Source organism: Arvicanthis niloticus, chromosome 1 (assembly GCF_011762505.2).
Source record: "Arvicanthis niloticus isolate mArvNil1 chromosome 1, mArvNil1.pat.X, whole genome shotgun sequence".
NCBI classification, from domain to species: domain Eukaryota; kingdom Metazoa; phylum Chordata; class Mammalia; order Rodentia; family Muridae; genus Arvicanthis; species Arvicanthis niloticus.
Genome location: NC_047658.1, coordinates 110,060,561 through 110,072,832, shown reverse-complemented (window position 1 = coordinate 110,072,832; position 12,272 = coordinate 110,060,561). Strand labels below are relative to the sequence as shown.

General features: G+C 48.4%; 1 protein-coding gene across 3 annotated transcripts in view; it reads left to right on the top strand.

Moving 5' to 3' along the window:
- The window catches only part of Cars1 (cysteinyl-tRNA synthetase 1), a 43,695-nt gene that overhangs the window by 8,535 nt on the left and 22,888 nt on the right, over positions 1–12,272 (top strand). For all 3 annotated transcript variants that reach the window (XR_013104354.1, XM_034508623.2, XM_034508612.2), the window contains 5 exons: positions 2,113–2,204; positions 3,543–3,631; positions 4,260–4,356; positions 4,967–5,065; positions 6,194–6,343. Coding sequence is in view for 2 of the 3 variants with exons in the window: in XM_034508623.2 (XP_034364514.1) it covers positions 2,113–2,204; positions 3,543–3,631; positions 4,260–4,356; positions 4,967–5,065; positions 6,194–6,343 (527 nt within the window). In the remaining variant the exon portion in view is untranslated. The remainder of the gene's footprint in view (positions 1–2,112; positions 2,205–3,542; positions 3,632–4,259; positions 4,357–4,966; positions 5,066–6,193; positions 6,344–12,272) is intronic.

The following is a 12,272-nucleotide window of genomic DNA, read 5'->3' as shown; positions in this document are numbered from 1 at the left end:
CTTGGGCGCTCTCACCTGGACGTGAGGTGCAAGCATTACCTCACACTCTTGGGGCTGCCTGTTACTTCCCAGCAGCTTCTCTATCTTTGGACCTCCAGCCTCTTGCATCCTATTTTCAAAGTGTAGCTATCAGTGTTGCAAAGCTGCTTGTTTTGTAGTCAGTGATACGTTCAGTACCAGGATCCATGCCATCACAGGTGCCTAGCCTGGAGTGGGACTGTTTCAGAGGAAACCTAAACAGGCTGACAACACCTAGGAAACTGCTGTGGGTCATTGAGTTGTGGGTTCAGGGAGAGCCTAAGAACCTCACCTGTGTGCACCCTGTTGACCCAGAGAACCTGCACAAGGCAGGCTGTTGTGTATCTTGTTTTGTTGCACCCTTTTCAATCCAGAATGTGTCTCTGCCAGATGAGCTTAAAGCCTGTGCTGTGGGGCTGTGGGGCTGTGGGGCTGTGGGGCTGTGGGGCTGTGGGGCTGTGGAGCTGTGGCAGCCTTCAGTGTAGCAGCCCTTGGTAGTGTCTCTTCTTGTGAGACTCCAGCAGCACCTCCATTTTTGGTGTTACATGTGAGTCTTTTGAGGAAGGACAGTTTCAGAATCCTCCATCACACCGAGATACTTTCTGGTCAGGTACTGGTGTGCTCAGGGTAAGCTAAGACTGAGCTTAGTGTCTGGCGAAGGTTTGGAGTTTACCTCCATCCCAGCTTGTGTCCACCTGTGATGGGATCCCACACTTACCTGGAGGAAGGAACTCCTGCTTGCTGCTGACTAATATCACCTCCCTCATCTACCCCCACACAGTGATGGTCCTCTCCTTTATCCTTAGCCTGTTAATTACCAGTCTCCTCTATTCTGTCTGGCATGATCTGGGCAAGGATGGAGCCTGGAAATGGCCTGTGCCCATAACAAATTTCTTTGTAACTCTTAAAGTGGAATCAACAGGTAGACCTGCTCAGGTGTGGTGTACTTGAAGGCAATGTTGCATAGGAGTCAGAGGTGGCCAGAGGCAAGAGAAGTGTCCATGGTAAGGGAAGAACAGGACCAGGTCAGCTCAAGACCTTCCACCTTGCTCAGCAGAGGTGAAGGGGGCTGAGGGACTGGACACCAAGATGCATTACAGTCTACCACAGGTGGCCAAGTGAGATCCAAACACGTAAACCTGCATAGGGGAGCAACACAGGGCCTGGCTCTGGGTAGGATTAAGGAGGAAAGCAGGTATGCCTGACAGAGCATGGGCAGGCTGTGGATGATCACATGGTTTCCTGTTGGGCTTCAGTCAGCTTTTCTGGACTGAGATTGTGAGGCTTGAAGTATCACCCTTGTGACATATCAGAGTACCCACGCTTGCAGATTAGGGACAACTTTTCTAGAAGCAGGTCTGTCTTCAGGGAAAGACTTTCAGGCCTCAGATACATGCTAAAGAGTGATTATCCAGAGAGCAGGCACTGCCTGAGTGAAAGAAGCTGGGCCGCCAAGCCAGTGTAAACCAGCCTGGGTCAGGGTGGGGTGCAGCAGACTTGTATCCAGAGGTTAGGGTCAGTCTAGCTGTGGGCCAAGCTAGATTTGATGCCAAGCAGGGGCTGGAGGCCATTCTTACCTTGACCTTTGTTGCTCCTGGTGACTTGGATGTGGCCTGTGTATCACAAAGTGTCCACAGACTCTTACCTTGCCCAGGCAAAGGATCCTGAGAGCTGGAGGCAGCTAGTGCCACTGCCAGTCAGAGCCTATGGAGACCCAGAGGCATGGACAGCAATGTGTGACTAGATGGGTGCATGACCAAGGGGTGGTGGGAGGTATGTGGCATGCCACGTGGGTATTCTTTGGAAGTCTTGTTTGTTGGGATGCAGCAGCAGTATGTGAACTGAAAATCACAAACCACATGCCTTTAAGCCGAGCACCGAGGAGGTTGAGGCCAAAGGATTCTTAGTTTGAGGCCAGCCTGAACGATATGGGAAATTCTAGAACAGCCTGGGTTGGAGCTACAAAGTGAGATCTGTATCAAAAGCACAAGTGGCATTGTTCAGCCCTGGTGTTGAGAGCCAGAGGTACTTGTACACTTGTACACTTGTACTACAGGACGTTGCCATGTGACTCTTCTGTTCTTCTGCCTCCAGGTAAAGGCCGACGAGTGCAGCCTCAGTGGTCCCCCCCAGCAGGGACTGAGCCCTGCAGGCTTCGCCTGTATAATAGCCTTACCCGGAACAAGGTAAGAAGGCTAGGGTGCCCTGTGCCCTTGCAGGGCACACCATAGTCTGTTAACCACATAGCTCCCATGTTTCCTCAGTTTAGGCTCATAGTCCTGTTTCTCTAGTGCTGTGCTATGGCCTCTGCATCTTCTGTTACTCCTCTGCCGTGGCCTCTTCAACCCAGAGAGAGCTATGCTCTGAAACTAGGGCACAGATAACTTGTACATGATGCTTTGGGGAAGTCTGCCTGCTGGCTTCCTAGCATTGGCCAGGCCTGAGTGTTCAAGGTCATAATAGCCAAGCCAAGTGCTGACAGCTTTCAGGAGAACTCACAGCTATCATACACTATCTTAAGCCAAGCAGATTAGGCAAAGTGGCAAACCAGCTAGGTGGTGTTGGAGCCCCAGCATGTGCCAGGAAGCCAGTACAGCCTTTTGACCTGATAGTTTGTTATACTTAGCTCACGCCCACAGGCTTCAGAAAGCTCTCCAGTTGTGGGATTGTTACTATTTTTTTTTTTATGTTTTACTTCTAATTATGTGTATATACGTGTGTCTGTGTGGAGATATAAGCATATGAATACAGTGCCCACAGGGGCCAGAGGCTTCAGGTCCCTTAGAGCTGAAGTTACAGATGGCTGTGAGCCACCCAGCATGGGTGCTGGGAACTGAATTCAGGTCCATCAAAGCAGTATGAGCTCATCTCTCCATGACCCTGGCTGAGTGTTTGATCACGTGCTCAGCAAGCAAGAGACATGTCTGGGACAGGTCCCATCTGCTTATGTAACTTGCTGACAGTGACACCCCCCAGAAAAGTCTGTTGAGTGTTTAGATGCTCTCACCCCTAAGCCAGACTCCTCTGGGAAGGACAGACCTTGGCTAGCAGCTCTCAGCCTTCTGTTCTTTATCTGAAGAAGATGGCATCAGTGCCAACCTCCCCAGGTGGTTGTCTAGGGCAGTTAGGATTCAGGCTGGTATTTGTTAGCTGCAGTTTTTGCTAAGCTGACATTTTTACAACAGCAACTTTATTCCCTTCTCCTTGAGGAAGAGGAGGAAGAAGAGAGGGTTCCAGGGAGGGAAGGGGTGAGATGCCTCACCAGACTCTCACTACACAGCTTACTGAATGCCATGCCTTTTATCAGTAGAACAGGAGACAGGAGGGTCTTGCTGGTTGTGGCTCAGACTTGTCATTCAAGTATTTAGGAGGTGGTGGTAGGTGGATTGTGATTTCAAAGCCAGATTCTGGCTCACAAATAAATGGCCCTTAGCCATCAGTTAGCATGCTGTCTGTGGCTCCTCTTGCTGTGCTGTGGAGTGTCTTGAGTTTCTGGTGATGGCAATTCCTTGTTTTTTAACAAGGATGTATTTATACCTCAAGATGGGAAGAAGGTGACGTGGTACTGTTGCGGGCCGACTGTCTATGATGCGTCTCACATGGGACATGCCAGGTGGGTCTGATGGCTTGGGATTTGTACTGCTGGAGAATTAAAGGCAGTGCAAGGGGAAGTACACAGAGCCTGTGGTTGCCATCCTGGAATCTACTCAGACACTGTCTCTACCCCGGTGGACATATGATGTGTACATGTCATGCAGACCTTAGTTGTAGTGGGCTATGACCCCTTCCCCGACACACACAGATACACATGTTAATGGGTGTGACTTTTCAGAGTTGATGGCTGATGGGGTAAAAGCCAAGGATCCTGCCCCTAACAAGCCTGATCTCCTTAGCCAAGGTGGCTGGTCCAGAAGTGCTAAGGGCCGCAGGTTTTCAGATTTTGGGCTATTTTCATATAAATGGGAGGTCTTGGGGATAGAACCCATATTAAAACATAGCATTACTTATTTCATGTACATCTTAAATACATAGTCTAAAGGTAATTTTAATTCTTTACAGTTTTATTCATGAAACATTTCTTAGCATGGAAGTTTGTCTTTGTGGCATCATGTGGGTGCTCAGAAAACTTAGGATTTGGGGGTGTTTTCAGTTTTAGGGTGCTCAGACTATTCATGTTGTTGCAATATCAAACTAACAGGCACTGTGTGCCAACTGGAGAACTGTGCTTTCCACTGCTTCAGGTCCTACATCTCTTTCGACATCCTGAGGAGGGTGCTGAGGGATTACTTCCAGTATGATGTCTTTTACTGCATGAACATCACAGACATTGATGATAAGGTAAAGGTGGTGCCTGTATTAACATTCAGACCTGATGGGTAACATGAGAGGAAGCAGGACTTCCAGATAGAAATCCAGCTGCCAACCATCGCTTAGGAGGCTGAGATTGGACGATTTGAGTGTGAGCCAGTGTGGACTTCATAAGGAGTTGCAGGACTTCTAGGATACATGGATGGACAGATGGGCTGGAGGGGAGGCGGGCACATGTCTGATCTAATAAACACTGAGTCCCTGCTGTGAACTGATACACAGTTTATGCAGATTTAGAGTCATTTGCACAGGCGCCTAGATGCTGTGAGAAATCTGCAGATTCTGGGCATTGGCTAAGTGTCCATAACTCCTGGTTCTTTGTGGAAGCAGGTCCACTCTGTATCTTGCTAGCTGAGAAAGCTGGGGCCTCAGTGACCTGTCCTTAGACACTCAGATGTTCACCTCAGCCCCACTTTGCAGGTACAGAAGGAAGGGTGGTAATGGTGTCCCACAGTGCCATAGTGTTTAGGATCCGTGGCTGTCCCCATGCCTCTTGATCCTCACTCAGTTGCAATGTAAGAACAATTCTGCACATGGGAGGGAGTGGACTCTGATCATAACCAGTCTCCCACCTCTACAGATCATCAAGCGGGCGCGGCAGAACTACCTGTTTGAGCAGTATCGGGAGCAGAAGCCCCCAGCTGCCCAGCTCCTGAAGGATGTCCATGATGCCATGAAGGTAGAGGCCATGGATAACACCCTTGCCTCCTCCTAGTGCCTCTTAGGCCCTTTCTAGGACTCAAGCCAGCTTCATAGGGGCCGCAAAGCCACAGCAAGTGTTGCCCTTTCTAGACCTATGAGACAGTCACCAGGGCAGAGTTCTATAGGCTCTATAGTGTGGTGTAAATAGTGCTCCTGTCGCTTAGGGGAAATGCCTGATGCATCTCCATCCCTCTTGCTGTCTGGTCCTCAGTGTTAAGGTCACAAGCAATCTGAAGCTCAATTCTGACCACAAGGCAGACCCTTGGTCTGTACGTCCTCATGATGTTCATGGTGCTGTGACCTCCACTGAGTACATTCTCCCCACGTCCACACCTTTGCTCTGAATGAGCCTCCTTTCAGTAAGTAGTTTCTAGATGTGTCTTAGTTATTTTCCTATTACTGTGATTCAGCACTGACTGAGGCAACTTCCTGTTTATTCTGGCTTATGGCTCCAGAGTCATGAGCCCATGATGGCAGGGAGGCACGGTAGCAGGTGCAGAAAGCCAGGAGCTCACATCCTCAGACACAAGCACAGAGCAGAGGGAGCAGCCTGGAAGCAGTAGGGCATGGCTTTAAGATCCCAGAGCCTGCACCCTCTAAAGCTCCCCAAACAACATTGCCACCTTGGGACCAAGTGTTTAAATACCAGAGCCTACAGGAGACAGTTCTCTTTTAAACCACCACACCTATGGTGAGACTGGATCAATCTGTTTCCTGTCACACACCACCTTTAGCAACTACAGTAACAATCTGATATGCTCATGGCATTGTCCCTGGGAAGAAATTAGGCCTTAAGTTAGAGCATAGCTATCTTTGGTCTGACAAGATTGGGAACTCGGGGGAATGGGGCACCTTTGACATGAAGGTGACCTCCAGCCGTTGGGGTTTGCTGGATGTACTGTTATACCTATTTTGCATGGGACAACTTGCTCAATAAGCTTAAGCGTCCTACCTAGCCACATGTGAGGAAAGGTAGCTGATCTACCTGAATTGGGAACTAAAGTCTGAACAGTGGGGAACACAGTATTCTAATGCCTTGAGTCAACTTTAGGATGCGTTCCGCCCAGGCCTGACAGGTTCTTATGATGTGTTCTTATGGTTGTAGCCATTTTCAGTCAAGTTAAGTGAGACAACAGATCCCGACAAGAGGCAGATGCTGGAGCGGATCCAGAACTCTGTAAAACTTGCCACAGAACCACTGGAACAGGCTATGCATTCCAGCCCCTCTGGAGAGGAAGTAGACAGCCATGTACAGGTGAGCTCTTCCAGGTCCTGGACCCATTTGTATAAAACATCATACTGTGCACAAGATTGACCCACACTCAAGGTGACCCAGGCCTGTGGCTTTGTTCTTCAGTGTTTAATCAGTGCCCCATCCCATCTGGAACCCCCAGGCCCTAGTCCCATTCTCCAGGCATGGAAGCTCAGCACCATCGGGCTTGAACCTGGTCTTACCTGAGAACCCATATTGCAGCTACCTTTCCCCCATGCTCCCTCCTACCACTTCTGCTTGGAATGCAGGGGAGCAGCCATCTGTTTTCCCGGATTCCACAATTATCCACTGGCTCCTCCCCTACATTTCTTGGTAGCAGAAAGCAGAGCCAGTAATTGAAAGTGAAATGGGCAGCAGCAAATCTTGGTTGGTGGTGCAGCTGGGGCTGTCCCTCCCTCTTGCCAACTCTCCCACTCCTGAAAATAACATCCTTGAGACAAAAGTGAGGGCATCATCCTGCTCTCTGTTGTTCCCCTTCCAGCTAGCACCCCCTACTGGCCACTCTTTAGCTCAAGCAACCAGACACAAGGGTCATGGCTGTAGGTCATCAAGTGGAATGAAGGTGTACTTGGCAGGGGGGTTGGGCTTCGGTGTTATAAATTGGGTCCCACCTTGCCCTGACCTTGGGCCCCCACTTGAACTGACTATCCTACCTTTGCTGTCTTTTTCTGTCCAGTTTTCTCTCTTCTGTGTTCTTATAGGACAGAGTCTGATGTTTATGACAAGTCCATGAGTCCATATGTATATTCTTGAGGGCCATGTTCTTCCCTCAGCTGTGTTTTTGAGATGGGTTCACATGAGGTCATTGCCATTCTTCTGGGTTAAAAACCTCTCTAATGCTTCTGAGATGCCCAACAATCTCACTGTATGTGGCACTGGTTGTCTCTCCCTTTCCCTGGACTCTGGTACCATATCCTGCCTTTGTGTGTCTGATGGTTTAGGGACCTTGAGTAAGTACATTTTTAATGCTAGTAGTTGGCTTCTCTTAGCACAGTGTTTTCCAGGTTCGTCCATGTTGCAACGTAGGCCAGCATTTCTGTCCTACATAAGGCAAATGACTTTCCATTGTGTGGTGGACCCTGGCTGTCCTCTCCCAAGTCTGTGTCCATTTATGGTCTACTGTTTGCTGTTGCAGTGCTGAGAACATGGTATACAAGTCTCTGTTCAAGACCCTGCTTTTAGAAACTCTTTGCATATGCCAGAAGTGGAATTGCAGGATTCCACTTCTTTGTTCCGAATTCTGTTTACATTCATGGCACTCTGCTGATACAGCGCATTCGCACGTTTTCACCAGCATTTGTCCTCCACCTTTGATGATAATCGTCCCCGTGTGTGAGAGGCAGTCCTCCTGTGGCCTGTGTTTGCATTTCCCGACTGCCAGTGCTACATCCATGTGCAAGCTGTGGTGTGGCATCTGTAGTGCAAGTTTTTAGGAGTTTCTTTAGGCCATATTCTAACATGGAATTGCTGTTGAGTGTTAGACCATATATTTTGGTGACTCTTGGGAGTCCCCAATACTCACCATACATCCTCAGGTTTTCTGAAAGACCTGGGGGACTCTGTGGAGTTGTATTGTTGTCTGAGATTGGTCACAGGTGACACAGGTAGGACACCCATGTTGAGAACAGGCAGATGCTGCAGGATTCCACACAGCTCTGAATCGTCCACACCCAGGGAAGCTCATGGAATGTTTCAGCTCCCTAAGCTCCCTTCATGGTGGCAGCCTTTGTCCTTCTCACATTGGCGCTGTGAGATCAGCCAGTGACCACACTCAGCATAGGCACCTTCACCGGGCTCTCAGGCATCCCCTTCCTTTCTTTGTCAGTCAAGTGAATGTGGGGGGTGACACCTGTGACTTGAATACCTCTCCCAAGGTCTCCTGACATTCTGCTGCCTTCTTATAGTAAGTGCGTGCCTGGACACCTGTCCTGGCCCTTCCCCTGGGTTGTTGGCTTTTTTCTGAATGGTTTGTAAGCGTTCTCCCATCTCTGCCCACTTAAGCTTTTCACTTACTACCGGCATTGCTAACATTCCTGTCTTACAGCTATCCTGCTGCTGCCTTTCAGTGAACAGAGACCCTTAGTTTTCACTGATTTATCCTTGTTCTTGGTTTGAGTCTGAGGTCTCACTGTATGTTCAAGCCCCAAAACTCTGTGGTCTGGAACTCATGATCTCCATGCCTCGCTTCTCAAGTGTTGGGACTGCAGGCCTGCTCCACATCCCCAGCCCTTTCCTTCTTTGCCACTGAACATTAATTTGTTTCAAGAAATCTGCCCACTGTTCCCCCATGTTTTCTTTCAAAGATTGTAATGTTTTATGATTCCCTGGAAGTCCTGCTCATGGCTGGCTAAGTGGCTGAACGAGGCTTCTGCTCTCCCCTAGGTAGGGATGCCCTCTTTTCCCAGGATCTACAGGGCCAGGGCTCGTCTGCATGTCTTCTGTGTGGACGTTGTCAGTTATGCTGTCTAGCCCAGTAGGAGCACCAGCTGCCAGTCCTCTGAGAGAAAGTGGAGTTTGGTGTCCTGTGGCATGCGGAACATTTCAGACCAACCTGCTTGGTCTGTTGGGTCTCCAGATCTGTCCACCATCAGCACTTGCCCAGTCTTGGTTGCTTCTTTCCTTCATTCTTCTTTTTTTCTTTTTAAGATTTATTATTGTTGTTGTTGTTGCTGCTGTTGTTGTTATTATTATTTTTATGTGTATGTGTGTGTGCACCTTGGTGAGTTTATAAGCAAACAGGAGTCTATGAAGGTCGAAAGAGGGTATTAGATCTCCTGGAACTGGAGTTACGGGTTGTCTCGAGCTGCCATGTGGGTGCTGGGAATTGAACCAAGGTACTCTGGTAGAGCAGCTAGTGCTCTTAACCACCAAGCCATCTCTCCAGTCCCAGCCTTCATTCTTCAGGTTTGCTCTGCTCTGTTTTCTCTTACTCCTTAATAGGTGGACCTCATTTTCTGGTTCAATTGGGAGGAGGGGTTGTTTGTTTGTTTGTTTTGGAGACAGGCTCTCACTATGTAGCTCAGGCTGTCCTGAAATTCACCATGTAGACCAGGCTGGCCTCAAAGTCATGGAGGTCTGTCAGCCTTTGCCTTCCAAGTGCTGAGATTGGAGGAGTGTTGGGATTAAAGCACACACCATCCATCGCTCCCAGTTTTGTCTGCTGACTCTGATAGCATGAGCTTGGAGCAGCTTTTAATAACCTTTCTACCCTTTTGTGAAGTTTGTTTCTGTTTCCAAGTGGATTGTACTTTTCACATCAACTTGGTTCCTAATTGGGTGAGACTTATTCTTCCTGGTAGAGTGCGTCTGTCCTGTGAGTCTGTCCTGTGCATCTGAGTAGGAGGCTGAGTTCTGGTGTCAGGTTGGGGACTCATGCTAGAGAAGATTCTGTGTACCCCAGTCACTGGTGCAGGATTCTTTATTGTGTGTCTCTGTGGATTGCTGTCTATATGCAGGTAAGAGCAGGCACAAGATCAGGCTAGAGCCTGTGATTGGGCAATGGATAAAGAAGGCAGGCTGAGAGTTTTAGAGATGGTACAGATAGGGACACACAGGGAGAAGGAAAGAAGACGGAGAAGAAAGGTGGACCCAATCCCTGTGGCTTTAAATAGCCACAGGTAGCTATGAATATCATAGAAGGGGTGGATTAATACAGGACAATTTGTTCAGTCTAGGTGGATAGCTTATATCAATGTCAGTTGGCTCTGAGTTCACTGTATGGATGTTTTGTGGGTTGAGAATTTACTGATATAAATCTGACTGACAAATTACAAGCCTCGAGAGTCAAATTCTTTGAATCTGCAGTTATAGGTGGTTATGTGTACTAGGATCCAAATTTACATTGCCATGGATGAGCATCAAGTGCTTTAACCTCTGAGCCAGCTCTCCAGCTCCTTTACTGTGTTTTATTGTATTTTATTTTATTTTATTTTATTTTATTTTATTTTATTTTATTTTGAGACAGGGTGTTTCTTTTAGCCCAGGCTGGCCTGGAACTCATGTAGACTAGGCTGACCTTGACTTCATAGAGATCCCCCTGTCTCTGTCTCCTGAGCACAAGGATTAAAGGTGTGTGCCACTGTACGTGACTCTGCTGTGCTTTCCTTTGTATTTCATTGATGGCTGTGGTGTCAAGCGTGTCTTTGTGACTGTTTGGAGCTACTTTAAGGAACATTTTAAACATGTTGATCTGCAGTTGTTCAGTGCAACTTGTAACTGATATGTATCTGTCCTGTGATAAAACTCCATGAACAAAGGCAACTTAAAGAAGAGAAGGAGTTTGAGGAGGTGTCTCCAGGGAGTGGCTTATAGTTCTAGAAAGTTCATAATGATGGGAGAAGCATGGCAGCAGGCAGTGGAGCAGGAAGTTGAATGAGCAAACAGGAAATGGGGGAAGGCAATAAACTCAAAGCCCAACCCCACTGATGTCCTTCTGCCTGCAAAGTTCTACCACCACCCCAAATAGCACCACCATCAGGGACCAAGTCTTCAAATACCTGTGCCTGTGGGGACATCCTCCTCCTAACCAGCACACTGCTATACCAATTCATTGAGTGATTTTTTTTTAATTATATTTTTATTCAATTGTCAGAGTGGGTGCACATACCACTACATGAGCAAGGAGGTCAGAGGACAACTTGCAAGGAGTTGCTTCTCTCCTTCCACCATGTGGGTCCCAGTGATTGAACTCAGTCATCAACCTTGGTAGCAAGTGTCCTTATGTGCTGAGCCCTCTCACCAGCTCACACTGAGTAGATTTCTTTCCCTTCCCTTTTCCCTTTTCCCTTTTCCCTTTTCCCTTTTGCCTTTTCCCTTTTCCCTTTTCCCTTTTTTTCCCTTTTCCCTTTTCCCTTTTTTCCCTTTTCCCTTTTTTCCCTTTTTTCCCTTTCCCCTCCCCTCCCCTCCCCTCCCCTCCCCTCCCCTCCCCTCCCCTCCCCTCCCCTCCCCTCCCCTCCCCTCCCCTCCTCCTCCCCTCCCCTCCTCCTCCCCTCCCCTCCTCCTCCCCTCCCCTTATGCTCGGGAGTTCTCTCTCTCTCTCTCAGTTGCTTGTTTTATGCCTTAGTTTTGTGTTACTGCGACAAATTCCTGAGGCGGCCAACTTACAAGGAGAAGTGTCCTATTGGGTCTGTGTCAGCCCTGGTGCTTTGGTCTGGGGTGAGACTGCAGAACATGACAGGAAAGTGGGCTGGAGTATGCTGCTCACTCTGTGGCTGTTGGACAGCAGAGATAGGAAGGGCCCACCCTAGTAGCCTTACTTACTTACTTACTTACTTACTTACTTCTGCTAGGCTCCACCTCCTCTCTTCACAACCTGTAAACACTGAGAGGTGACCCTGGGGCCTCTTCTGTGATAGACTCTGACATCTCTGCCTATACTGTGACCCTCACAAGCGGTCCTCAGTTTCCCTGCTTATCTGGAACGAGGTGATTGGAGCTGGCCAGGGTTGACCATTTCCTTCTCCAGGTATTTTCTGCTCTGATAAAGCTCTGGCAGGTTCCTCATTGGTTAAATAGCTTTCCTTAAGTCAGTATCATAGGTCACGGAGTGTGACTATACCAGAACATTTGAGTCTTGGTAAACTAAAAATTATAGAGATACATTTCTTATAGTTTCTGAGGCTGGGAAGTTAAGGATCAAGAGATTCTCCATCATCCACTGTCAGATGGCTCTTACACAGTACACGCTAATCCGCTCATTGAAGGATAGTGACCTAAACACCTGTTAGCCTCACCTCCTCACACAGTATCAGCGTTGAGTCTGCAGCTTCCGGGGAACATGAAGCCCAGGGCAGTTGGACAGGCAGGCCTTCTGTACTTCAGAAAGAAAGGCCCCTTCTCCTGTCCCACATGTATCAACCATGAGAACCTGGTAAAGCATGGTGACTGGCCCTCAGGGAGTTGACCCTGGCAA